Here is a 24,285-nt window from a genome sequence, read left to right on the forward strand (position 1 = left end):
CTGTTAGGTAAAAATATTAGAATATATTCCTTACCTGTCAAAAATCGGTGCACATTATGAATAATCTGGGCAAACAACCCATCGATCATGTTGACTTTCTGGTTCTCTTTTCCACACTCCTTTTCTCCTATGGTCTTCACCAATGTCATATAAAAGGATGAGAGAAAATCCATAGAAGAAACAAGGAAGTCCACAGGTCTCGGTGCAAAACTCATCTCTTTTAAAATCTGTTTGCTGAAGCACTGATAAAACGAGTCACGGCTCAATGAGGACTTGTCATCACCTCCCGCTGACAAACATGAGAGATCACAATGCAGCATTACTGTGACAGTGTCAACCACAAAGGCGGGATTGATTGAGTCAACCGGCTGCATGCCTGGCTCGCTGACACAAAGCAACTGCAAGACTGACTCCACAGCTAATCGCAGTGAAGATGTAGTTCTTGCAAGGATCCAAATCAATGTTTGATCCATTGATTCATTCCTTCCAAGGAATGAAGTTAAGGCTCTGGCGAAAGCCGTTAATGATGCCAGTAGAAGCTGAAGAGAGATTATAGAGCCTCCAGGATTTGCTTTAGGTTCTTCACTGGTAAGAAACAAGGCAATTTGGTCCAAATTGAGTCGCACGCTGCTGTTCCTGACAATAATTAAGTGGACCAAGGATAAGATTAGGTCATGCAAGGCTTTCATCAAATCCAACCAACCAGAGCTGCTGGTAGAGATATATCTTCCTTTCTTGCAGTGCCAAAGAATAGAGGACACTACGGCCTGCAGCAGTGTGCTGCCATGAATGTACTTCAAAACACTTGGGAAGTTGTTGCTCTCCACAAAACAAACAAGTATCTTGACCAGCTTCACTTGGAATGCTGTGCAACAATATTCTGAATCTTGAGCTTCTGGATAACAGGCAGTGGATGTGACCATGAAGGCAAGCAGGAGAAAAATGGATGACAGACTTTCAGGGTTGAGAGCATCTGGGTTTAAGCTTGATATGATTGACAGCAGCTCCATCAGCTCTTTGGCTTGAGAATCACTCAAGAGAACAAAAATTTTGCCGGACTGTGAGGACAAGTTTATATCGTTTACCATGGTCTTTTTTACCAGGTTGGACCAAAAATTATCTTTTTGCATTTTCTGATATTCTGTCAGAGTAGGACAAATCTCAGTGGAATAAGTCGCTGTAAGAATCTCAAAAATCCTCTGGGAAAGCGAACCGACAGTGGCAGATAAAAGAAACGGCAACTCTTCCAGAATGGAGCTACGGATAAGCTCCAAAGATATGAGGTAGACTGAGAGTTGATCTTGACTTCTACTTGACTGCTTGCTCAGCAACGACTTGACCAAAACATTTGTGATGCAGCTCACATCTTCCTTGTCCAGGTAGGAGGTCAACAAAGGCAGGTTGGAAGTGACAACATACCAGTGTGCAACACGGTGGGAGCTGATGTCCACACTGCTTATCCGGCCGTCCCATATCTGATCTCCTTCTGAACATAATTTGAGCTCATCTCTACTGCAAATGAACTTAACAGCTCTGATTAAGGACTCCGACGTATTGGGTTCTGTGAGTAAGGTTGAGTCAAGGACAACTTTCTTAACCTGTTGCAAAATAAGAAGCTTGAAATACAAAAAGCTGACAGGGCTGCACTGGTGTAGACATACAGCGTTTATCTCATAATTTAGCATACTATCAATGCTTGCTAAGGCTGCCCCAGAGTCAAGAGGTGTGTATTTGCTACAGTAGATGTGAAAGAGTGTGTCAACTTCAATCACACTATATCTGAGCAGGAGAACTGCCTCTTGAGTTTTTAGCACCCATCGAGATTTGGATACTTTAAGAGACTCATCTCGCCCCACACTCCTTTTCTTCCTTTTCGCTTTCTGAGCTGAGCTGAGATTCACTGTCAGAGACTTGCTTTCTTTTGACAAAAGTCGCAACAAGTCATTGAGGACTTCCTGCATTCCCTCCATCAGGCGTTGACTTTGTCTGACTAAAGGAAGAGGAGAAGCATTATCCAAAGTCTTCAGACTAAACAAAACCACGTTAAGTAGCTGGGTCAGATTAAGAAGCTTCAGTGATGCATCTTCCCGCTTCCAGTCAACCATTGCTTCATCATAGTCTCCATTGATCTTCTCTGCCATAATCTCTTCCATTACCAGGTCTGGTAAAACATACTCCCTGATAGTTTCCAGCACTAAAGAAGAAATATCAATACTCTGTGAGGGAGGTGTGTCCCTAATGATGGCTGTGAGAGAGGCAGACATGCCGTGACAGAGCAGAGGAGGTCGATTTTTGTCATGAACTGGTTGACAAATCACGGAGAGGAGTTGGGAGAAAAAATGAGGCAGCTGACTGAGCTTGGTGTATGTCTGTAGTAGACTACAGAGCATTATCTGTTAGAGAGAAAAAAAAAAAACAATGCTACTTCAGACAATTTAATTCATCAAATCTTCACAGGCAAAAGGGACCTAGCAACTGCTACTAAAACAGTATTTTTGATAGTTTTAATTATTTAGAAAAATCTTAAAAAACTTGACACTTGGATTACACTGCTTATGATTCATATACTGAAAAACATAGGGTGACAATTTTCTCTGAAATTTACTACATCCACCAATCTTAAATGAACCATTAAACTTTATTTAATAAAACTCTTAACTAATTATTTTAAATGGTTATTGGTCCATGGGTTTAAAACATTAGGAACAAATACTCGACTAGTTTAACAATATGGCTTGAATACTTTGTGATAATCAAGACTTTTCCTGCTATATTTTACCGGACACAATTGTACTCACCTGCTTGATGGCCATTATGATAATAATTAATCTGACCATAAAAAATACCCCCAAACCGCTTTCCAGAACGAGAATATATTTTCATCAAACAGGGAAATCATGGATGGTTGTGATCTACCAAAACTCTGCCCCTGGGATTTTACCATTTTCATTTCTTTATTTGGCAAATGTTTTTTTATTCCATCAAGTATTTAATAACTATTTGATATGTATTATTTAAGGCCATTAGTCATTAGCCTGCCTGTATACAATTTAGTCACTCTGTGTTGGTGTGTAAGAATGGCTTTATGTTGATTCGGGATGTATTAATTGTAAGTGTTGGAGTCGATCCCCCTAAATTTCAGTCTGAAGATTCATGTTTATTTTTGTTATAAATTCTATATGTGGTCGGTAAAACTGTATGTTTCAGCCTATTGTACATGTACTAAAATTCCACTATATATGTCAAAAAAGTTTGGAAGGAGAATTTAAATAGTGATATAATTTTTTATTTTTTTTTAAATACATAAAGATCGTTACACCTGTCTGGCCCGTCGAACTCTTGTTTCCATACAGTCGGCCTTGACCCAGGCTGAAGATAGCAAAATATCCAGGTCTGGTTCAAGAATCATGTGGTTGAGACCCAGCAGCACTTTCAAACAACGATACCAAGCAGGGATGCTGAAATGTAGAGAATATGCATTAAGTCAATTGTAACTAACCTAAAGGGGATGGGGTGACAATTTGTGATTTACCTGGGCTTGGCCGGATGAAAGAGAATTCGTGTGAGGCTTTTGTAAAATTTCAGCTGGACTTCAGCATGTCTTATTTTGTCTCCTGCTACATTATAAATATCTGCAGACAGAGCCTGGCTAAGGAGTGATTCCAAAGCCAGCAATGCCAGACCCCAACTTTCTGGTGCCCAGGAGACACTGGAAGGGCTCAAATCCAAAATGGGCATCAACTTTGTGAGGAAATTGAAACACAGCATCTTGTGCTGTTCTTCGCTTTCGGCTCTACATTTTCTGTAGCTTTCCATGAAGAATTTAAAAAGCAATGGCACTGTGTTTGACTTCACTGAATAAAGCAGCTGTGGCTCACAAGAGCTTATTTTTGATAGCACAAGATTTGCTGGTCTTAGGAAACCTTTTAAAACATCAGATTCCCGTTTCCCAGTATTTTCTTTGGAAGGTAAGAGTTCGTTCTTGTAGAGTGGAAGGTGCTCAGCAGAGAAGAGTGCTAATTGAAGGATGGAATCTATCCTGGTACGAACGTCTTTTACAACATTCTGGCGGAGGTTCAGATTTGTGAGCGAAGAATACTCAGCACACGTTAACATGTGTCTGAGGAGTACAAACGGCTGCATAAGCTGGTTTGTTACCATGATGAAAACTCTGTTTGGATTGGCTTGTGCTCGCTGTATTGATAAATATGATGTCAAAACTTGAAGCAACAAATCAAACAAACGAGTTATAACCGGGATTTTCTTTAGCCCTTCCACTATCTCTTGGTTAGGGATCACTTCCGTTTGGGGGTCATGGTTGCTTGTGATTGGACAATCACTCATAGAGTCACTAATGAGTTCAGACTGATAAGAACCAGCGGGCAATGCTTGTTGCAGTTGATGACAGGTGAAGGAGCAGACTTTTGCGGATAAACTGACTATGAGTTCATACTTGGTAGTAAAGACAGACGAGAGAGTATAGGAAGAGAGAATTCCCTGGCACACACTTATCAGGGTGGACACACCCACTGATGGCTCGGTAGGGGTTGTGGCACAATCCTCAAGGAGGTTCAGCAGCAACTAAAAAAGAAAAAAAACGTTTTTTGTTTTTTAAAATTTTAAGTACACAGCATCAATAATTCCCAAATTCTGTTGTAGCAAGAGATTATCAGATGTTGGACTTAACTATCTTTGCAACACATTAGTTTTACAGAAAATCATACGACAGACCCCTCTCTATTTCGGACCATTTGCCTTACGTAAAACTGTAGATACGAACATTTTTTTCGGGATGTCGAAAAATATCCGGACATTGTTGTAAGTTAGATTTTGTATTGTATGCACCTTTTTCCAAGTACAGGACATTACTGTAGTGCTCCTTTCCGCTGCTACCGGCAAGTGGTGGAGCAGTGAGAGGTCACCCAGCATCCACGCTGAAGAAGAAATCCGCTTCCTCTTCCTCCGTCATGTGTAAACATACTGTATTGTATCTTGTGCATCCATTCAATATGGTTGGTGTAAAGTGTAAAGTAGATGCGAGCTGTTTCTTTTGAAATGAATGTGGAATAAGAAAGCTTGATGCGGTTGAGAAAACGTCGGAACGCTTTTTTCGGCCACTTTTTACCACGCAGGAGGACCTCTTGAAGCGCATCTTCCAAAAGTAAGTTACCTCAACTTTATTTCTCTTTATAGAGCATTCTTATCTTGTGAAAATGTTTTTTTTAGTACAAGGCTAAAACATACTTATACAAACCTTAAACATACAAAATCTAGGACTGAAGCAACTTACGAACAATTTCAACTCACCAACGATCATCCAGACCCTATCTCGTTCGTAAGTTGGGCAGCATCTGTACCCCCGAAAATGGTAGTACAATACGAGAATAATGGCCACTTTGGTATTAGAAATTCTGCCCTTTACTGTTTCTAAGAAATTGTGGACATTGCATAAAGGTATTTTAATAGAACCTAAAAATAAAATATTAGCTTTTAAAAAAAATTGATAAAAAGTTTGTAATTTAATATCAAATGTGTGCAAACCTAACACAATTATAATAACACAAATTAAAATTCTAAATACACACCTGTGCCATGTTGAGCCTTACACTGACCGTCTTGCCTTTCTTGAGAGCCACGTGGAGCTTCCGACAATGAAGAAAAGCATCAAAGCAACTCCACAGGCCATCAAGTACAGTTACTGAGAACTCTAATTTCTTATTATACCAACCAGTCAGGATATCTGCGCACCAATCCAACAAGACCTTAAAAAGAACGTGTGAACATGGCATCATGAATAAAGCTGTATTAATTTAACAAACACTTGGGTACAGGGCATTTACCTGTTCCTTGTTGGGGAGCAAGCACTGAGAGGACACCCAAGCAAACCGTGCAAGTTTTAACTTGTCCTCCCATGGAGTCTGTGGGCTCTTTAGCTTCAGATGGATCCCAGAGTAGATGGCAGCCATCATTGATTCTTCTTAAATACTATAAAGAGGATCCTAGACATTACAATGCATTTATCTAAACAGAATTTAACTGCAGTAATGTCAGCAATTTTTGAGTAACAGGTCATGAGAAACCTGAATACATAACAACACAATGGTTGTTAATGGGTGAGTAGACTTCCGTAGACGGTGAGTGGTTAGGTAAATATGGTTAGTTGGATCCCTTAATCCCTGGGGTGGTAGGGGCACCATTTCATGTGGTGGGCCTTGGGAAAGTACAGCCTGGTGTCGCACATCCCTCTCCACACGGTCATCAACCGGTAAACTTTCACGTAATAGGTACTACATACAGCCTGTTTAATATTCTACGACACGGTTGTTGAAAGTTTTAGAACAGTGAAATAAAGTACATTCGGGGAAAATGTTTCTACTTGTGATTGTTTGATCCCAAAGTTATCATTTCGAAAGCTATACTCGTACACAATAATTTGAGCTGTGCGGCGGCTAGCTGCGTAGCATACCCAGCTGACGAAATACTCGGTTTTTGTTTTAATTTTCGCTTAGTGTGCCTACTTTGCTATGACATGTTTCAATTTGCACGTCAAAAACACCGCGTTAAGTTACATTATATATTTAACTTACGATTGATTAGTTCACACGTGTCCCGTTTTCACACTGCTGTGACCTTTCAACTTCTACAAGGCTCACTAGGCAAAAGCAGTCGAGATTCGATGATGAAAACCAGAGTCGCCTGACAGAAGCACTACTCCGACGAAACTCACGAAAATAGTTTTATTTTAGACGACTTATATTTTAGACTATGTGTTATTTGTCCATGTCGCATATATCTCTTTGTGTGTGTTTTGCTATTTTTCCCTTTTTTATTTTCTTTGTTATTGTATGTGTTTGTCTTGCTGTTGGTCACCCCTCTTGAGGGATATCAGTTAGTTAGTTAGTTAGTTAGTTAGTTAGTTAGTTAGTTAGTTAGTTAGTATGGTAGTTAGATAGCACCCACAAACTAACCCGCCCATGTCATTCAAACGGTATGTTATTATCAGCAACACAAATCGATAAATGTTGGGTGTAATTATTATCACACTTGAATATTCTCGAATTGTCATTGTTTAAAAAACTAAAATCTGACGAAACAATCTTACCCTTAAATCGTTTGCTTTTCCCTAGCAAAGTTTGCATACAACAGCAACCATCGAATGTCCTGACCCGCTCAAGGAACGGTACTTGAGTGTATCGAAATGAAGTCACCTTTCTTGTATGACACTGATCGCTTTTCCTTTTGAATTTTGTTCAAGAACTTGTTTTTCTTTTTTTCCTTAAAGCAATTGCTGCAAACCTCTGGGACCCAATTCTACTGTTGACAGACTCCGAACAGCAGATGCCCGTGACAGGCGGGGGTGTAGTTAGCCTGACGGCGATCAGCGATAATCGTCGTAAAAGGGCTGTTAAAAGTAGATAAAGACTGACTCCAACGGTTAAAACTGGCAAATGTAAAACAGAACGGGATTCAAACTCGCCTTGTAATGTTGACGTGAATGCTTCGCGGGTGGCGTCCATTTTCTTCACTTGCAGCTACTCTACACCCTGGAATATAAATATATATATTATGTTTAGTTGATCAAACTAGACGAAGATGCGATTTTTAATCCGCATGTCAATGTGTACACACTTACACCGAGTAAGCTTTCACAAGCCTTCGCACCTCAGGACGATGTGTCTTTCTGTGGGTCCTAACCCGGAGAGGAGGTATCCTCAGACCGGGTCGAGGATCTCCCGGCAAACACGCTTCCTTCGACTGCCAATTGTGTCGCCTCTCAGCCGAGACATCTCATCACTCCGATCGTACATCTGCGCCAAGACACGGACGCCTTTATGCACAACAGTTTCCTTTGCCAGCTCTTCGGCGCCCTCCACATCTGGATCACTGAAGACTCAAAATAACACCGACACTAGACACACATCGACCAAAGTACCCTTGGAGGACGTCAGAAGAGTTTTACGACTTGCTCACCCGGAGAGATGGAAACTGTCTGGTAAGAGACGGACAAGTGTATACATGTACAGGTTTTCCTACCCTTGTACAATATACACAATAAAATGAAACTATCTTATGCATCTGCAACACTCAAATAAAAATAACACATTTTGAAGACATATTGTAAAAATCAAAAACGATGATGTTATACTCCTTGTACAAAATTACCAATCACATTCAAATGCAAGTCAATTGAAACAAACAATGTACACTGGAGATCAAAATTAGAGGACAAATTGAATGCTTTTGATATAACACGAAAGCCGGGGGGAATCGGAGAGGAGGCGGATTTGCTAACACGAGGTGGTGTATCCCTGGATTTTCACAAAGAAAAGTTTTCCATCTGCCGCAGGGATGTCGAATTTTTGGACTGGCGTGACGTCATCCACTTCGCTACAAGCACCCCTAGGGCATCATGTTCATCTGTTAATAAACAACGGGGTAGACTGCTGGAAGTGTGAATTTCCCTACGGGGATGAATAAAGTATCTATCTATCTATCTATCTATAACACTATCTTCGCTGCTCAACAGTTTAAGGGTTCACACCATGCTACTAGAACACTTTTTTTTCACGAAATGACGAAAGGCATTTCACCCTGAAAATATTTTTCAGAACACACACTGATGAAATGAAATGAAATGATCTGCATTTATGTAGCGCTTTTCAAGTCAATGACTTCCCAAAGCGCTTTACAATGTGCTCCACATTTCCCAATAGCGGCCTTGCAGCCATGTAAGGCGCTAACCTGCTTATCGGGGTATTAGGGGTTCAGTGTCTTACCCAAGGACACTTCGACATGTAACACGGATGAGCCGGAATTCGAACTGGGATCCCTTGATCCCAAGACGAGCGCTCTACCTCCTGAGCTACTGCCGCCCACACACTGATCAATATTAGAGAACTCTATCTATCTACCTACCTACCCACCTACCTACCTACCTACCTACCTACCTACCCACCCACCCTGGTCATATCCCTCCCATACAAAAGTAAAGGAAACAATTTTTAAAAAGGGATAAAGTAGCAAAAAACACAGACAAAAATATTAGAGAACACGCTGATCAAAATTAAAGAACAACAATGACTTTGATATGGAAATAGATTCTACAGGTTACAACAGTCAGCAATTTTTACGAGAAGTGTACAGGCTTCCTGTGAATGACTTCAGCACATCTGTGGCAACAGGATATTACTGGTCTCTCACATTTCTGCGGTAGGATTTTAGGGGGTTTCTTGACCATAACTTAGTCGACAAGAATGTTCCAGAGGTTCTCTATTTGGTTGAGATCTGGACTTCGGGCAGGTCATACCATTAATTCATTTTTTTCACCTTCATGGAATATCTTTACACATTTTGCTCTGTGACATGGAGTATTGTCCTGCATGAAGACTGCAGTGTGATTGGGTGATGAACGCAAGTAAGAAACTGAGTGCTGTTGAAGAAAGTTCTGTTACACATTTGCATTTACTCGGCCGTGTAGCTGTACAAGAGGCTTAACTCCTGCTGCAGAAAACATGCCCCAAACCATGACACTTCCTTCCTCTTTCCCTGACTTTTTTTTACAACCTTTGAGTTTAGTCTTTCTCCAATATGTCCCCAAACACAATGCTTCCTATCAGACAAAATGAAATGTGCTTTAATCACTGAAAATATCTCTGGACCAGTTCTCCTTGTCCACACATCATGCTCCTCAGCAAAGCTAAGTTAAGTTAAGCTTTTTGATTTTTGTTAATGAGAGGCTTGGTTACTGCAGTGTGAGCCTTCAATCGAAATGCTCTTAAACGGTGATCCTTACCATGTTCACCACTGAACTGGCAAGCAATTCCAGCTGCAGTGTGGAAATGATTACCGATTGACATCTTCTGCAGTGATTGTTCTTCTCTTGCATTTGTCTTCCGTGGATGACCAGCCTTCTTAGGTGACTTAAATGAGTTTGTAGTTTTGTAAAGATTCTATATTCTTGTAATCGCAGATTTGGAACGATCAACTTGTCTTGCTGTGGCTGATGGGGGGATCCCTTTCATTTTCAGATGGACAACCTGCTACCGGAGGCTTTTAGTCACTTTAGAACAGTTTACTGTCTTGCAAAGTCAGTGAAACTGGCAGTTAGAATGCCAATTAAATAGGGGTTGACAGATTATCAAGGAAATTAGCACAATTTTCTAGATTTGCAACATTAAGTGGGAGGCACCTGAAAGTGTTCTCTAATTTTGATCAGTGCATTTTTGGTTTGCTTGTTAAAAAGCCTTTGTCCATTTTGTGGAAAAGTGTTGTATTGGCATGGTATGGACTCAACAAATTACCCATAAACTGTTGAGCAGTAAAGATGGTATTATTTCAAAACTATTCAATTTTTTTTTACAATTTTAATATCCAGTGCATGATGGCAAAAAGTTGTATTGTCTTCATTGTCATTGATAAAACTACATAATAAAACATAATGTGTAACAAAAGAGGAATTGTATAAACACAACAAAATGTCCTTAAACTGTTGAGCATTAAAGATGGTATTATTTCAAACATTTAAATTTTTTTCTAAGTTCTCTAATTTTGATCTCCAGTGTACGTATTGGTCCACTCCTCATAGATTGAACTTCTTTTCAGAATTATGCAACTCAGCTCATTGTTTTTCCAGTTGACCTGCATCTTATCTTTATCAATCTATACAAGTGGAAAATTTGAAGCAAACTGATGGGGCAACTTTTTTTCTCATTTTTGGTCATAGCTGCTGTTGGTTTTCTGACCATCTCCAGTGCTGTGACCATGTCTGCACCATTTCTCTTGGGAAAAGTGATTGACACAATCTATACAGCTGGAACGGACGTGGAGGCCATGAATTCATCCCTTACTTCACTGTGCTTCATGTTGACCGGTGTGTTCTTGTGTGGTGGGGCAGCCAACGCTGCCAGAGTCTACCTCATGCAGATTTCAGGTGAGTTGGAGAGGGCACATCACATAGGTCAGGTTATGGTACGATGAATAAACACACTGTCCTATTTTGACTATTTGAATTTATGTAATAGGTGAATACATATAGTTGAGTAATTCCTTATACGCAGTGTTTACCATACATAGGAAGATTCTGGCAGGCCGCCCGGGTTTAAATGGTCCCGCCAGTCGCATAAACTTGTATTACTAAAAATTATAATTATATTTGTAAATAGAAATACATTTGAAGGTAATCAAAATAACTTGTAGATTTCTCATTATATAAATGATTGCAAACGCTATGGTGTGTATTTGTGTTATGTAATTGTTAGTCAGAAAAAAATCAGTCAGCCCCTTCCCCCATGCTAAAGCGTGCACTCTTACCAACACACTGCAAAAGATAGCATCCGGTTGTTGCGGTGTTTGTCCCGCTCCACCTACACTGCGATTAGACGGCTGGGTAAAATGTGACATGACAATTGTCGCATTTTCCCCAAATTGAACATTTTTCAACTTTCAGCGACAAAAAAAAAAAAGGTTTAGCCTTGAGCGTTTTGTACAAAAAACTTGCCCCGGTGCCTCGTAACACTCTTGCTATTGTCAACAGAGCATAAAAATGCGAAGCTGCCATAGCAAGAAAGAAAAAAAATCACTGAATGAAGGAAAACACTTGGTTGGACACGGGCCCATAAGTTGCGTGTTACAATAACCTCCTATAAACCATCAAAGAAGAATCGGAATCCTGTCATAGCAGCATTTACTAAAGCAACAGTACTGATATTTAATACTGCAATTTACAAAATCACGATATTAGTGAATTTTAAGTTTGATTAAATGTAATACTCATATAGGTAAATTGGTCTGTTTGCTCGCCGATACGATACCTTGAAATAGTATAGCATTGGAACAATACTAGTTATTTTCAGTCTAAGTAGATGAGGAGAGAAATGTTTGAATTAAACTTCTGTCTTGTTCACCATGCTTTGTGGGTGTTACTTGTTTGCCATGTCATTTCATATAGTTTAATAGCTTCATAGCTCTAGCATCTTGATTTTACTGTAAAAATGCACCAGATTGATGCGTTTCAATTTAAAAGGTACAACATATTCTCAAGTAGGGACATGACCCCGGCCCCTCTTAGACTTTCCACCCACCAGGGTTTCACAAAATCCTATGAAAACAGCGCTTACAAGATGTTAACAGCCAGCCACCTTTTTCCAAATCATGCTTTTAAAGTTATTGTAAAGGCAATTTGGCATGGCGACAAATTCTAGGAACCATTAGTATACTTCAAACAAATTTGCATTGTGTACCTTTATGTAAAACAAACACTCAACGTTGTCTTAAAAATATTGACTACCGTTGTTTGATGCTGAAACACAATGCCAGTCATTGGAGACAGCTTGACAAGGCAATAATAATGAAGGTGCTACTGTTTAACCCAGTTGCCAAAACCCCTTCATTCTTTGACAAACGTTTGATGAGGTTTACATTGGAGCAGAGAAAATATTAGCACTGTTGATGTTAGTCAAGGTGCAATTGTTTATCGACTTTGATTTTTATGATTTTTTTAATTGGATTTTTAATCACTAGGGATACAAACATAAAACCATTTTAGCTTTTAAAAAAATTATACTGCATCCAGGGTGAGAATATAAAACCAACAAACAACCAATCCTAAGTCATGAACAGCAACAACAACGCAAAATAAAAGAAAGAAAAGTGAACTAAGAAAACAAACCGAGAAACAACAGTTCCACATCAAACCTAGAAAAAGCAGATGCAGTAAATAGACCTGTTGCAGTGGGTGGCTCCCCCACACTTGAGACACCTGAATTTTGTATTGTATTGTATTTATTTATTCAGCCAGTATAAACCATAAACATGATATATACAAGAAATCATTTGACACGCGAACACTCAATAATGATAAAATAATAGATTTAAAAGAATAAAAAGAATAGAGTAAAAAGATATTGTAATGTGTAATACAAGGTAATTATATAGAATAGTTTAAAAAGAAAGAATATGTAAATAACAAGACTAGAGTAGAATAGGTCAGAGGACCGCCGTTGGCATAATAATCCTATACTTAATAACCTAAATCAATTCCCGTTGAACATACGGATAGCGGAAGGGTAAAAACTCTCTTTAAGACGTGAAGTCTTGCTCGCAATTAAGTGAAGACGGCGAGCTGACGGCAGGTAATCAAAGTACCTACGAGCAGGGTGACTGGGATCGTCTATAATTTTTAGTATCCGTTTTCTAGTTCGATCGATGTAGATACTTTGCAGGGACGGGAGGCCAGTACCTATTACTTCCTCCGTCCTCACTACTGATTCCATCTTTTGACAATTCTTTCTGATTGACGCGACCAAACCAAACTGTGATTGACCTATTTAAAATGGATTCAATGATAGCACGATGAAAATTGACTAGAATGTATTGACGGACTCCGAATGATTTGAGTTGACGAAGGAAGTAGAACCTTTGTCTGGCTGACTTTAGAATATCAGTAGCATTGACAGTCCATGTGAGGTCAGCTGACAAGTAAGTACACAGAAACTTGAATGAACGGACCAGTTCCACCTCACTACCATTAATTGACAGTGGCACATGCGGGGGAGGCTTAGTACGGAAATCTATTATCATCTCCTTAGTTTTACCTATATTCAATAACAGATTTCTCTCATGACACCAGGTGGAAAGTGAATCAATTTCTGCTCGGTATTCAGTTTGAAATAAAGCCAGTAACCGTGGCGTCGTCTGCATATTTAGCGAATAGATAGATAGATACTTTGTTCATCCCCGAAGGGAAATTCACATTTCCAGCAGCATCCCTGAGCTGAGAACAATCGAGAACAATCGAAAATAACACGGGAGCTGCTGGAGTGGCTGCCATTCGTGACGGCGCCGGAAGAAAAGATTCAATTTGAATCATGTACAAACAAACAAACAATTGAATCATGTACAAACAAACAAACAAACAAAATATTCATGTTTCAATAAGTGGAGTGTTAATAAAATGGGGGGGAAATAATTTCTGATACTGATATAACCAGGTAAAACTAATTTTAAGTTACCTGTCCAAATGAATGTTGTGCCATCTCACCTTTCCCACTCTCTCTCCTCTCACCTTTCCCACTCTCTCTCCTGCAGTTGACTTGCTGCTGCTCGCTCCTGAAACTAATACTTACCTCTTTGTGTATTGTGCAGTCCCTTCTCAAGTTTATTCAGGGTGATTAAATAATTTTACACTTATTGTATCTAAGAATATGGTCTCAAATCCCAAACCAGAGCAATATACAGTGCTGTTCAAAATAATAGCAGTGCAATGTGAGTAACCAGAAAATCTCAGGTTTTAGTATATTTTTTGTTGTTACATGCCAAACAAGCTACCAGTGGGTGCAGTAGAGTCTCAGAAAACAAACAAGGCCCAGTATTCATAATAGGCTCGCTCCGAAGGTTGTGCAATTGGGCGAATAGTTCTAAGGCGTGTGTTAAAAAAATAGCAGTCTCTGCTGTTGACTGTACAAACTCAAAACTATTTTGTATTTCAAAAAAGTAGGTCTTGTAATAGTGAATGGTCAGAATTGGGTTGACAATCATGTGTGAATAGGGAAAACAAAGTTGGAGACAATGGACAGCCCTGAGGCGTACCAGTGTTGAGGACAATAGAACATGAATTTTTCTCACCAATGCGAACGGACTGTTCTCTATTGAGAAGGAAATCTAAAATCCAATTTGATAGTAAAACAGGAAAATTGAGGTCATGAAGAAGTTTAAAATGCAGTTTAGAAGGAATTATAGTGTTAAAAGCCGAATTAAAATCTATGAATAAAACCCTAACGTATGAATTCCTATGCTCAAGATGACTTAGAATCTTATGAATACAAATTGAAATGGCATCATTTACACTTCTATTAGCACGATATGCGAATTTGTCTAGATCTAGATTCGATGGTAGAAAGGACTTCATGAATTTCAATACGATCTTCTCAAAATTTTCATTATCATGGACGTGAGTGCTATGGGTCTATAATCGTTCAAACATGAGACATTGTTCTTCTTCGGGACCGGTACAATTGTAGCGCGCTTCCAACACGAGGGTACAGTAGCAGAACTCAAAGACCAATTGAAAATACCAGTAAAGACTGGGGCAAGTTGAGAAGCACACTCTTTGAGAAGGCGGGGTGAGAGTTTATCGGGGCCTGGTGATTTTCTCTCTTTCAACCTCCCGAAATCACGTCTGACCTCCTCTTAACTGATGATCAAAGGATTGTCGTCCTCGGTCACCGGGGCTGTCACTGGAGTACTACTATTGTCCTTGTCAAATCGGGCATAAAAGTCATTGAGCTGATCAGGTAGAGTAGCGTCCACATTACCAATAGTCTTCTTTGGTCTTTTGTACTGAGTTATGAGCTTCAAGTTTTACCATAGAGCACTGGAGTCCTGAGTGTTGAATTGTACCTCTACCCTACCGCGGAATGAACGATTGGCGGCCTTAACACCCTTTGTCAACGCTGATTTCGCTTGGCGGTAAGCGTCAGGGTCCGAGTCCTTGTGTCGATAAACGATCAATTTCCGGATGGACTTGTTGAACCATGGTTTTGAATTGGAGTACTGAGTTTTGGACGTAGTAGGTAGACAAAGCTCCTGGCAGAAACGTACGTAATCCGACACCGTGTCCGTGTATTCGTTGATGTCATTCCCGTGTTTTAGTACTTCCCAGTTCGTGCACTCCAAACATCCATGCAGTTTATCCACATCATCTGGTGACCAGGTCAGATGGGTACGTTTGGTAGGTGGAACTTGCTTGAGCTGTTGTTTGTAGGCGGGTATGAGTAGTACCGTGGAGTGATCAGAATTCCCCAGACTTGACCGGTTGACAGATTTGTACGCCTGCTTCACTGGACAGTAACAGTGGTCGAGGATCTTGTCACCACGGGTTGGGCATGTGACTTGTTGTTTATGGTTTGGTAGTACGAAACGAAGATTGGCCTGGTTGAAATCACCTAATACTATGGATAGGGTGTTGGGATCCTTGTTTTCGTACTTGGATATAGTGCTTGCTAATCCTTTTAGTGCGACATCGACGTCGGCCCTGGGGTGGATATATACAGCGGTGAGGGTCACTGGTGAGAAATCACGAGGAAGATAGAAAGGCCTGCATTTAATGGTCACGTATTCTAAATCAGCGGAACATCCACTGGATATAATCCGAGCATTCGTAAACTAGCTGTCGTTCACCAAAAACACACTCCACCTCCTCGGGATTTACCTGTGATATCTGTGTCCCGATCCTGACGGAAAATCGTAAATCCCAGCAGCTGGACTAAGGAATCAGGATGTGATGGTTTTAGCCAAGTTTCAGAAAAACAAAGCATGTTGCAATCACGGAAATCTTTCTGGGTATGTATCCTCATAAACAAGTAATCAGTTTTGTTATAAAGCCTCTGAACGTTAGCAAGCACTATACTAGGTATAGGAGTACGTCCCATTTCTTCTTCTGGTTTTTACCAATAATCCACCTCTTCTTCCCCGTTTACGGGTTCGAACCCGACGACTCTCGTTCCTAATTTCAGCATTAAAATTGTCAATATCTGATAAAAGTGGGTGGTTAAAAAGTGTAATATACACAGGGCGTAGTAACAGTAGTTCCTCTATAGAATATTGCACGATAGAGTACGTTGTAGAGATAAAGAAAAGCGATAAAATGAAGAAAATTATGAGAGCTCGACGTGACGCGTCGCCTTCGATCGACGCCGGGACAGCGCGACGTGACGTCATCACTACGCGACACTTTGTCTATCTATCTACCCTGCTCATATCCCTCGAGAGGGGTGACCAACAGCAAGACAAAAATAAAAAAAAAAAGGTAAAAAGGAGCAAAAAACACAAAAAAATTGACCATGGCCAACCCAAATGCCCAAACACCTAAAACAAGTTAAGCACCTCGGCACCCAAGTTGGTCATGCTTTCGTCCCTCCAGATGAAACAGGACACAAGAATGTGGCCATGTCACTCAGGTCAGGGTGACACAATACATTCAACAGCAGGGCCCGATAGCTTTCACTGGTTTACCCCTGCCTCATCATACAGGTGCCCTGCCCATCCCTTAGAACGCGTCCAAACATCCCACTATCCTTTCACAACACCTCTCCACATATTCCTATCGCCAACAAGAGCTCTAGCTTCCACTAAATTTAGACCTCTTTCCTGCAGTACACTCATAACACCATCCATCCACGTCAACTGTTGTCAAAACTGTGCCCTATGTACTGTATAGTCGACTGAATTTTAGTGTGATTGTCATGCCTTAACTTTTCATGTGTGAGAAATAATTTCCAATGTAATATGTTGAAGGTAATATTGTTATTTTTATCGAATTTCCAAGTCACATGTACTCAATAAAAACCATATGTGGCTCGCAAGACATAGGTTCCCATGCCCTGAATGGACCATCTTGCATGGAATATATTCACAGAGCCCTTAAGTGAGTATCTAATAATTTATTTGTTATTGACCGCACGATAACGCTATTTCAGGTTTTCGTATGTGCCATCAGTTGTTGATCCGTTGCACACACACGTGACCTAACCACGTGACAACACCATGACGGATGGCAGTAAACCGTACCAAACAGTGGGTGAGGCCAATAAACAGTAGACAACAACAAAAGCTATACTAATTAGCACCATTGGGTAAGACTAGTCAAACCAATATTGTGCAGCTGTCAAATGAGGTAGATCATCCTGTCGGAAAGCACAAAGGACGCTATTTAGAGAAACTGAGGATATCATTAGGAATGCTAGCTACCAAGCAACAAAGTCTTCCTTCTGACATATTAACATATCTTAACAAATGGTCTGGTATGCCCAACTTCAGTCCACCCTATCTGTACTATATTGTAAACTGAGTATCCCCATACACCAGTCCTGAGCTAAAAGCTTATAAAAGTCAGGACGCTTAACAGTTATTTTTAAATGGTCAGAGTTACCAGGCTTAGTTTTGCCAACAAATGCACGCCCTGAAATGCTCCCCTCGCGCAAACCTTACCAAAATGACTTTATGTCTAAATTTTGGGGGATTGTAATAGAACAGTAAAGCATGAGCTATTTCCACCTTGTATAGAAATGAATTTTAGGCATGATGAAAATATTTATTTAGGTGAAATGACGTTTTCTCTTCTGAACGTTCGTCCTTTATTTTATCAGTTAGTAAGTTCATTTCAGCTTAATAAGCTTTGTAACAGTTTTCAATTAATGTGATATTCAGAAGATTATTGTTTTGAGTCCCTGGCTAATCACAATCAAAGCACCTCATTTTCATAGAAAGAAATGGCAACAGTAAGCCACTAATGTTGCTAGTTAGCACTCGCTATCTTATTATTTTAAGTGTCTTTGTCGTGACTCGTCACTACTTCCATTAAGTTGCTCGGAAATACATTAAAAGTACCTTGTCAAAAATGTTCGCTGCAAATCCTGGAATACTTGAGGGCTGCCAATCTTCCAGTTTTGTGCCTGTGCACAACACCAGTCCTTCGGTTTGACTCGCAGATAAACATTGCCATCTTCTGTCTTCATCAAAAGGGATACAATTCCAAATCGAGCTTAGAAGCTTGCCCACCGCACAGGAATAAATCACCATGGTAAAAGTTGTGGTTACATTCTTCTGCGGTGGTTATTGGTATTTGTCTCAACTCAACTGCCTTTTCAATTGCCGTTGCGCTCAAGTGCATCTTGCCGTCCATTAAGGCAACCTGAATGTTTTCTTCACATCTTATAATAGCTTCTCGTTTGCTGTGCATTTCCGTCCACGCATGTTGACGCCAGGTCTTAGGAGGTTCAAATTCAGAAAGTGTCTTAAAAATAAACTTGCTCCACATTTCCTTGCAGGCCAACAGATTGTTCGAAACCTCCAGGCCTCTGTCTTTTCCTCAATCCTCAGACAGGAAGTGGCATTTTTTGACAGGAATAGGACAGGCGAGCTCATCAATCGCCTTTCTGTGGATACGGCCGTAGTTGGCCGCTCTATCACCGACAATCTTTCCGACGGCTTAAGAGCCACGGCCCAGGTAGCTGCTGGAGTCAGTATGATGGTAAGTGTGGTTCGGCGATCATTTACACCTTTGTTGACGATATTTCAGTGATTGCCCAGCTTAGATTTAAACGCCAACAAGAGGTCAGATTTGAGAGCGTTTCCAGTTCAATTTTCAAAAAAAATCTACATCCAGCAGTGTTTCCTATAGAATTCTGTGAGACCCCAGTGGGTGGACAGTCTGTGTCCGGGGAAAGTGTTTGGGGGCGTGTCCGAGAGCATGGCATTTAAGAACACAAAGTGCTAAGTTTTGAGGAACGGATTCAGTATCTTCTGTCAGTAATAGACAATGTTTTGGAGCCACTAATATGATTAAAATTAGTCCAAATAAGGATCGTTTTACTACTTTGACTCATTTTTTAAAATGTCGTTTTTGTCCTCCGTATTGCAATCTTTCTTGAACCTTTCCTGTGCTCAATGTGGTACTGCAGCAGTCAAACACCCCCCCCCCCTTTTCATATGAAGCCAAGTTAATTTGTTTGGAGTCTCATGCGTTCAGACACATTTTGACAGTTTGAATTCCTGACCTCCATGATATGCTCGGGCGGCGATAGCTCATGAGGTAGAGTGGTCATCATGGGACTAAGAGGTCACATGATTGATTCCTGGCTCTTTTGAGTTAAATGTCGAAGTTTCCATGGGCAAGATTCCGAACGCCTAATACAGGGGTGTCAACTTTTCGAAAGCCGGCTAGTTTTGGTAAACTGAAGATGTGTGAGGGCTGACTATTCAGCCTGGAATTCTTTTCTTTTCTTTAAGAAATTCACTCTCCGTGAAAGATTTGCAGTGCATGGCGATGAGCATAGCGACTTTGTATCTCGTATTTTTTGCATTTTCATTCCACTTGCAGGGTCTCGTGAAAACGCGCTGTTGCGCCATTAAAATAGCTTCACCTTTTCACAAAGTTCGTTTCCAGTAAGCTTTTTTTAGTCAGTATGTTTCGTCTGGCAGTCCCTCTTGATATTATTTTTTTTTAAAACCATCCTCAGTCTCTTGCCAAATTAGGCAGACGCAGTTATTTCGGATTTCAGTGAAGAAATACTCCAATTTCTAGTTGTCCTGAAGGCGGCGGCCCTCACAGTCAACTTTCCTCTTTTTATTCATAGTCGCCTTGTCAGAAATGGGGATGGGCTAAAATTCTCACAGAGCCAATGGCAAGATGGCCAAAGGGATACTGCCATCATCCGGTGAAATGGGGAAATCTTTTTGGTCCAATTTTATTTTGTACTGCGGTCAACATTACTGGCCGCCCACATATTATTCATTGTATGACAGAGGCCGCGGGCCAGTAAAAATGTTTTTACGGGCCGTAACTGGTTCCGGGGCCGAACTTTGGAGATGCTTGCCCTGATGCCACCGATAAGCAGGTAGGCGCCTTGCATAGCTGACTCCGCTATCGCTGTGTGAGTGTGTGTTAATGGTTAAAATGTGAAGCGCTTTGGGAGGTCTTCGGTGATTTAATAAGCGCTATTTAAAAATACAATCCAGTCCATCTTATTTCCTGTTCAATAAGCTGCTGCTTTCTTTGTTCCTCTCACTCCTACAGTTTTACGTTTCCCCCAGCCTGGCGAGCTTCATGCTGCTGATCGTGCCGCCTTTAGCTGTGGTGGCCGTGGTATACGGACGATATCTTCGCTCTATTTCCAAAAATACGCAAGATGCTTTGGCACAAGCCACGCAGGTAAATCATATACACAGGCCTGCTGGCTAAAGAGTCAAAAGTGTTTTGGACATGTAAAGTAAGGCTCCTCGGCATGAGGTAACTATTGTATCAACATTGTGAGGAAGTCTGAAAAAAATTTAAGATAAAAAAAAAATTGCTTCAACCTATCCTGTGTTTTAGGAAGGAAAATTATATTTGGTGTACAATGATTGGTCATAGTAGTGGTACTGACAGTTGAAGTTTATGGTTTTGAAAATCTTGCTACGTCTTGGGATCAAGAGATCGCAGTTCGAATCCCAGCTCCTCCGTGTTACATGTCGAAGTGTCCTTTGGTAAGACACTGTGAACCCCTAATGCCCCCAATAAGCAGGTTGGCGCCTTGCATGGCTGCACGGCCGCTATTGGTGTGTGAGTGTGTGTGAATGGGTAAATATGAAGCTCATTGGGATCTTTGGGAAGTCTATATAAATGCAGATCATTTAATTTCAATTAATTGCAGTCTAATGATTTGTCACACGGGCTGTATTAGAGTAGATTGTAACCACAAAGAGCATAATTGTTTCTACATTTTAGAGTTATGTAAAATAACATCGGGGATCAGTCACATCAGTGTATTGTTTGTTGAAAATTTTGAACAACAAACAGTTTATTAACCTTTTTATTTTATTTGCCAAAATGTTAGAACCAGTTTTAAAGTTTTTTTTTTTTCGTTCAGTTGGCAGAGGAGCGAATCAGCAATTTGCGGACTGTGCGAGCCTTCGGTAAAGAACTTTCTGAAGTCAACAAATACACGCACATGACTGATCAGGTCCTCAAATTGGCCAGGAGGGAAGCTGTGCTGCGAGCCGCCTTTTTTGGAGTGGTAAGAATGTCAAGTCAAGTTATGTTTATTTGTGACACCCTTTATCACAGGAAGTCGCAAAGGGTTCTACAGACTACCGACTATTATTAAAGCAACTCCTTATCTAAAACCTTTATGAGGGCAAGGAAAAACTCAAAAACCTCAGCAAGAGGAAGTTAAGAAACCTTGAGAAGGGGCTGCGCATGAAGTAATCCCCTTTTTTTCTTGGATCTTGGGATCACTAGTAGAACATCATTTTTCAAGCAAATGCTCCGAGTTGGAACAAAGGGGGAAGTTAAATCTGAATAATATGAAGGGGCAACTCCATATGTTTGCATCCTAGGATTAAAGTAAAAAAATAAAACCATATTAAGGCTTTGATGTCCAAGTAAGTAGTAACTGTCATGCTTATGAATAATTTATTTTATTTATTTTATTTTATAAAACCAATTACTAACTTTTGGAAAATGCTATAAATGAAAACACCAATATAAAGTTAGTTATTAAGGAATTTTGATTGAGTAATTTTTTACTTGTTTACTCTGTGATTAAGGGTTGAACAAATAAATTAGACTTACTTTGATTAAATTCAATAAAGATGACCCCTGTATGTCTTTCCTCTTAAACCATTGATGCTTATTCTAAATCTTCATCAGTCATTGTCACTGTGGATGGTTGTTTCAGACTGGTCTCAGCGGTAACATCATGATTCTGTCCGTGTTGTACAAAGGAGGCCTTCTAATGGCCAGCCAGCACATGACTGTTGGAGAACTCTCCTCGTTCCTCATGTATACTTTCTGGGTTGGCATCAGCATTGCAGGTATTAAAGCTTGCACACTATGCACATTGCTAGATAGATGCAGGTTCTTTATGCATCAATTTGTGCAACAGGCCTAAGTACTTTCTACTCAGAGCTAATGAAGGGCTTCGGTGCAGGAGCGAGATTGTGGGAGTTGCTGGACAGAAAACCAGAGTTCCCTCTAAATGGTCAGTATGCGCATCCATGTGAGGGGATTGCAGGTGCCTTATAAATTGTGTTATAATTAAAAGTGAGAGTCCTTTAGTAGATTAACAAAGTTTAGTCTATATTACTTATGGTTTTATTGGATTTTAATATTCACGGTAGAAGACTTTCCCAAATCTTGCTGTGCAGATAAACATTTAGGACCAGTTACAATTTCAGTATTCGCAAAAACTACTGGGGAAAAATATCTTCTGGTGTTTCTGTTCCACAGAAGGCCAAGTTCTTCCTCAAGAGCAACTTAAGGGTCGCTTGGAGTTCCACGATGTCTGCTTTTGCTATCCCACTCGTAAAGATGCTCCCATCTTCCGTAACCTCAGTCTTCTGGTGCCAGCTGGAACAATCATGGCTGTAGTGGGATCAAGCGGATCAGGAAAATCAACTCTCGTGTCCCTGTTGCTCAGGCTGTACGACTGTGACTCAGGTGAGAATGTTTTTCGTTTTTTCGCAACTTTCTTAAAAGTAGAAGTTGCTGTACGTACTGGTAACTCAGTTTTCATTTCTCCCACCAGGTATCATCACTGTGGACGGCCGTGACATAAGAGACTTAAATCCTTACTGGCTCAGAAGTCACATTGGAACTGTTAGTCAGGTAAAAATACAGTTCACAAATCATACTTTTAAGACCATCACGATTTTCTAACGTCATGTCCCTTAGGAGCCCGTGCTTTTCTCCGGTTCCATCAGAGATAACATCGCTTATGGCGCTTCAAACCCGTACGCCGTGACCGCAGAGGAAATTTACAGGGTGGCCCGAGTATCAAACGCATTTGATTTCATCCAGTCGTTTCCCAAAGGCTTTGACACTGTGGTGGGGGAGAAAGGCGTGCTGCTATCAGGTAAGGATCTTGTACTCGCATTCAGCTGGTTGGCACATAACTCACATTTAGGCATTCACCCACAAAAACGACAGTATAAATTTATATACATGGAATTTGAGAAACGTTTCCCAATCTAGTAAATATTTTAAATTTGTATTTCAGGTGGTCAGAAGCAAAGAATAGCCATTGCAAGAGCTCTTCTTAAGGTTAGTGAGGCACCCTTTTTTTCTTTTATTCAGAGAAATAGATTTTGCAGGTTTAAATCAACCAGAAGCCAAAACTTATACATTCCATTAAGCTGTTGATCTATTATTGAATGAATTGCTCCTTATGACATTAAACTAGTAATTGGAGCCTATAATTGTTGCTTCAATGTTAACATGTACTTTTTTATTATCAGAATCCAAAGATTCTTCTTTTGGACGAAGCCACCAGGTATAACCATAGAACAAGCTGCTTTTTTACACAATTTGTGTTATCTTTAGTACAATATTTTAATCTGTATTCCTTGATTTGACTTACAAGTTGTATTATATCCCATCCTTAGTGCACTGGATTCTGAGAATGAGTTTCTGGTCCAGGAGGCATTGGAGCGTCTTATGGAAGGTGGATTCTGATTCATGCTTTATGTTTATTTCAGCAATATATCATATGCATAATTTAAGATGAACAGGTTGCCATACGGGTGACAGATTATATCAGAATGTTATACAAAAATCTGTTTAAACCAGGTGTTTTGATTTTTATACCCACTGTATAATTTTGTTATACATTCATTTTTCATTCAGTAGCATTTTTTTAGAATTGAATTTTTAAATGTTATGGTAGTGAAGAATGGACAAATATTATTGAAGAATTTTCTTGGAGGCCACCTTCCTTATTATTTCTTTCACATCATTAGGAAGGACAGTTG

General features: G+C 40.2%; 2 protein-coding genes across 6 annotated transcripts in view; one reads left to right on the forward strand and one right to left on the reverse strand.

The window, feature by feature from the left end:
• The window catches only part of urb2 (URB2 ribosome biogenesis homolog), a 41,747-nt gene extending 33,830 nt beyond the window's left edge, over positions 1-7,917 (reverse strand). Inside the window, exons 1-7 of one of the 5 annotated variants that reach the window (XM_088334836.1) lie at positions 7,634-7,917; positions 7,478-7,544; positions 5,841-5,985; positions 5,586-5,762; positions 3,533-4,581; positions 3,320-3,458; positions 35-2,393 (exon numbers count right to left, since the gene is read on the reverse strand). In XM_088334836.1, the coding sequence (XP_088190962.1) occupies positions 35-2,393; positions 3,320-3,458; positions 3,533-4,581; positions 5,586-5,762; positions 5,841-5,969 (3,853 nt within the window). In that variant the 5' untranslated portion in view covers positions 5,970-5,985; positions 7,478-7,544; positions 7,634-7,917. Of the gene's footprint in view, positions 1-34; positions 2,394-3,319; positions 3,459-3,532; positions 4,582-5,585; positions 5,763-5,840; positions 5,986-6,080; positions 6,507-6,587; positions 6,710-7,102; positions 7,309-7,477; positions 7,545-7,633 lie in introns of those variants that run through there. The other 4 variants (XM_088334838.1, XM_088334835.1, XM_088334839.1 and 1 more) reach the window with 4 other exon arrangements.
• On the forward strand, positions 7,133-23,989 carry abcb10 (ATP binding cassette subfamily B member 10). Its single transcript, XM_088334905.1, has 13 exons — positions 7,133-7,993; positions 10,724-10,930; positions 18,825-19,027; positions 20,573-20,707; positions 21,405-21,551; positions 22,215-22,350; positions 22,422-22,517; positions 22,766-22,975; positions 23,064-23,143; positions 23,210-23,390; positions 23,535-23,578; positions 23,773-23,807; positions 23,920-23,989. The coding sequence occupies exons 1-13, from the start codon at positions 7,594-7,596 to the stop codon at positions 23,987-23,989; spliced, it is 1,944 nt and encodes a 647-aa protein (XP_088191031.1). The 5' UTR covers positions 7,133-7,593.
• The last annotated feature ends 296 nt before the right edge of the window (positions 23,990-24,285 follow it).

This window comes from Urocampus carinirostris, chromosome 4 (genome assembly GCF_059441175.1).
Source record: "Urocampus carinirostris isolate Australia breed hairy pipefish chromosome 4, RoL_Ucar_1.0, whole genome shotgun sequence".
Lineage (NCBI taxonomy): Eukaryota > Metazoa > Chordata > Actinopteri > Syngnathiformes > Syngnathidae > Urocampus > Urocampus carinirostris.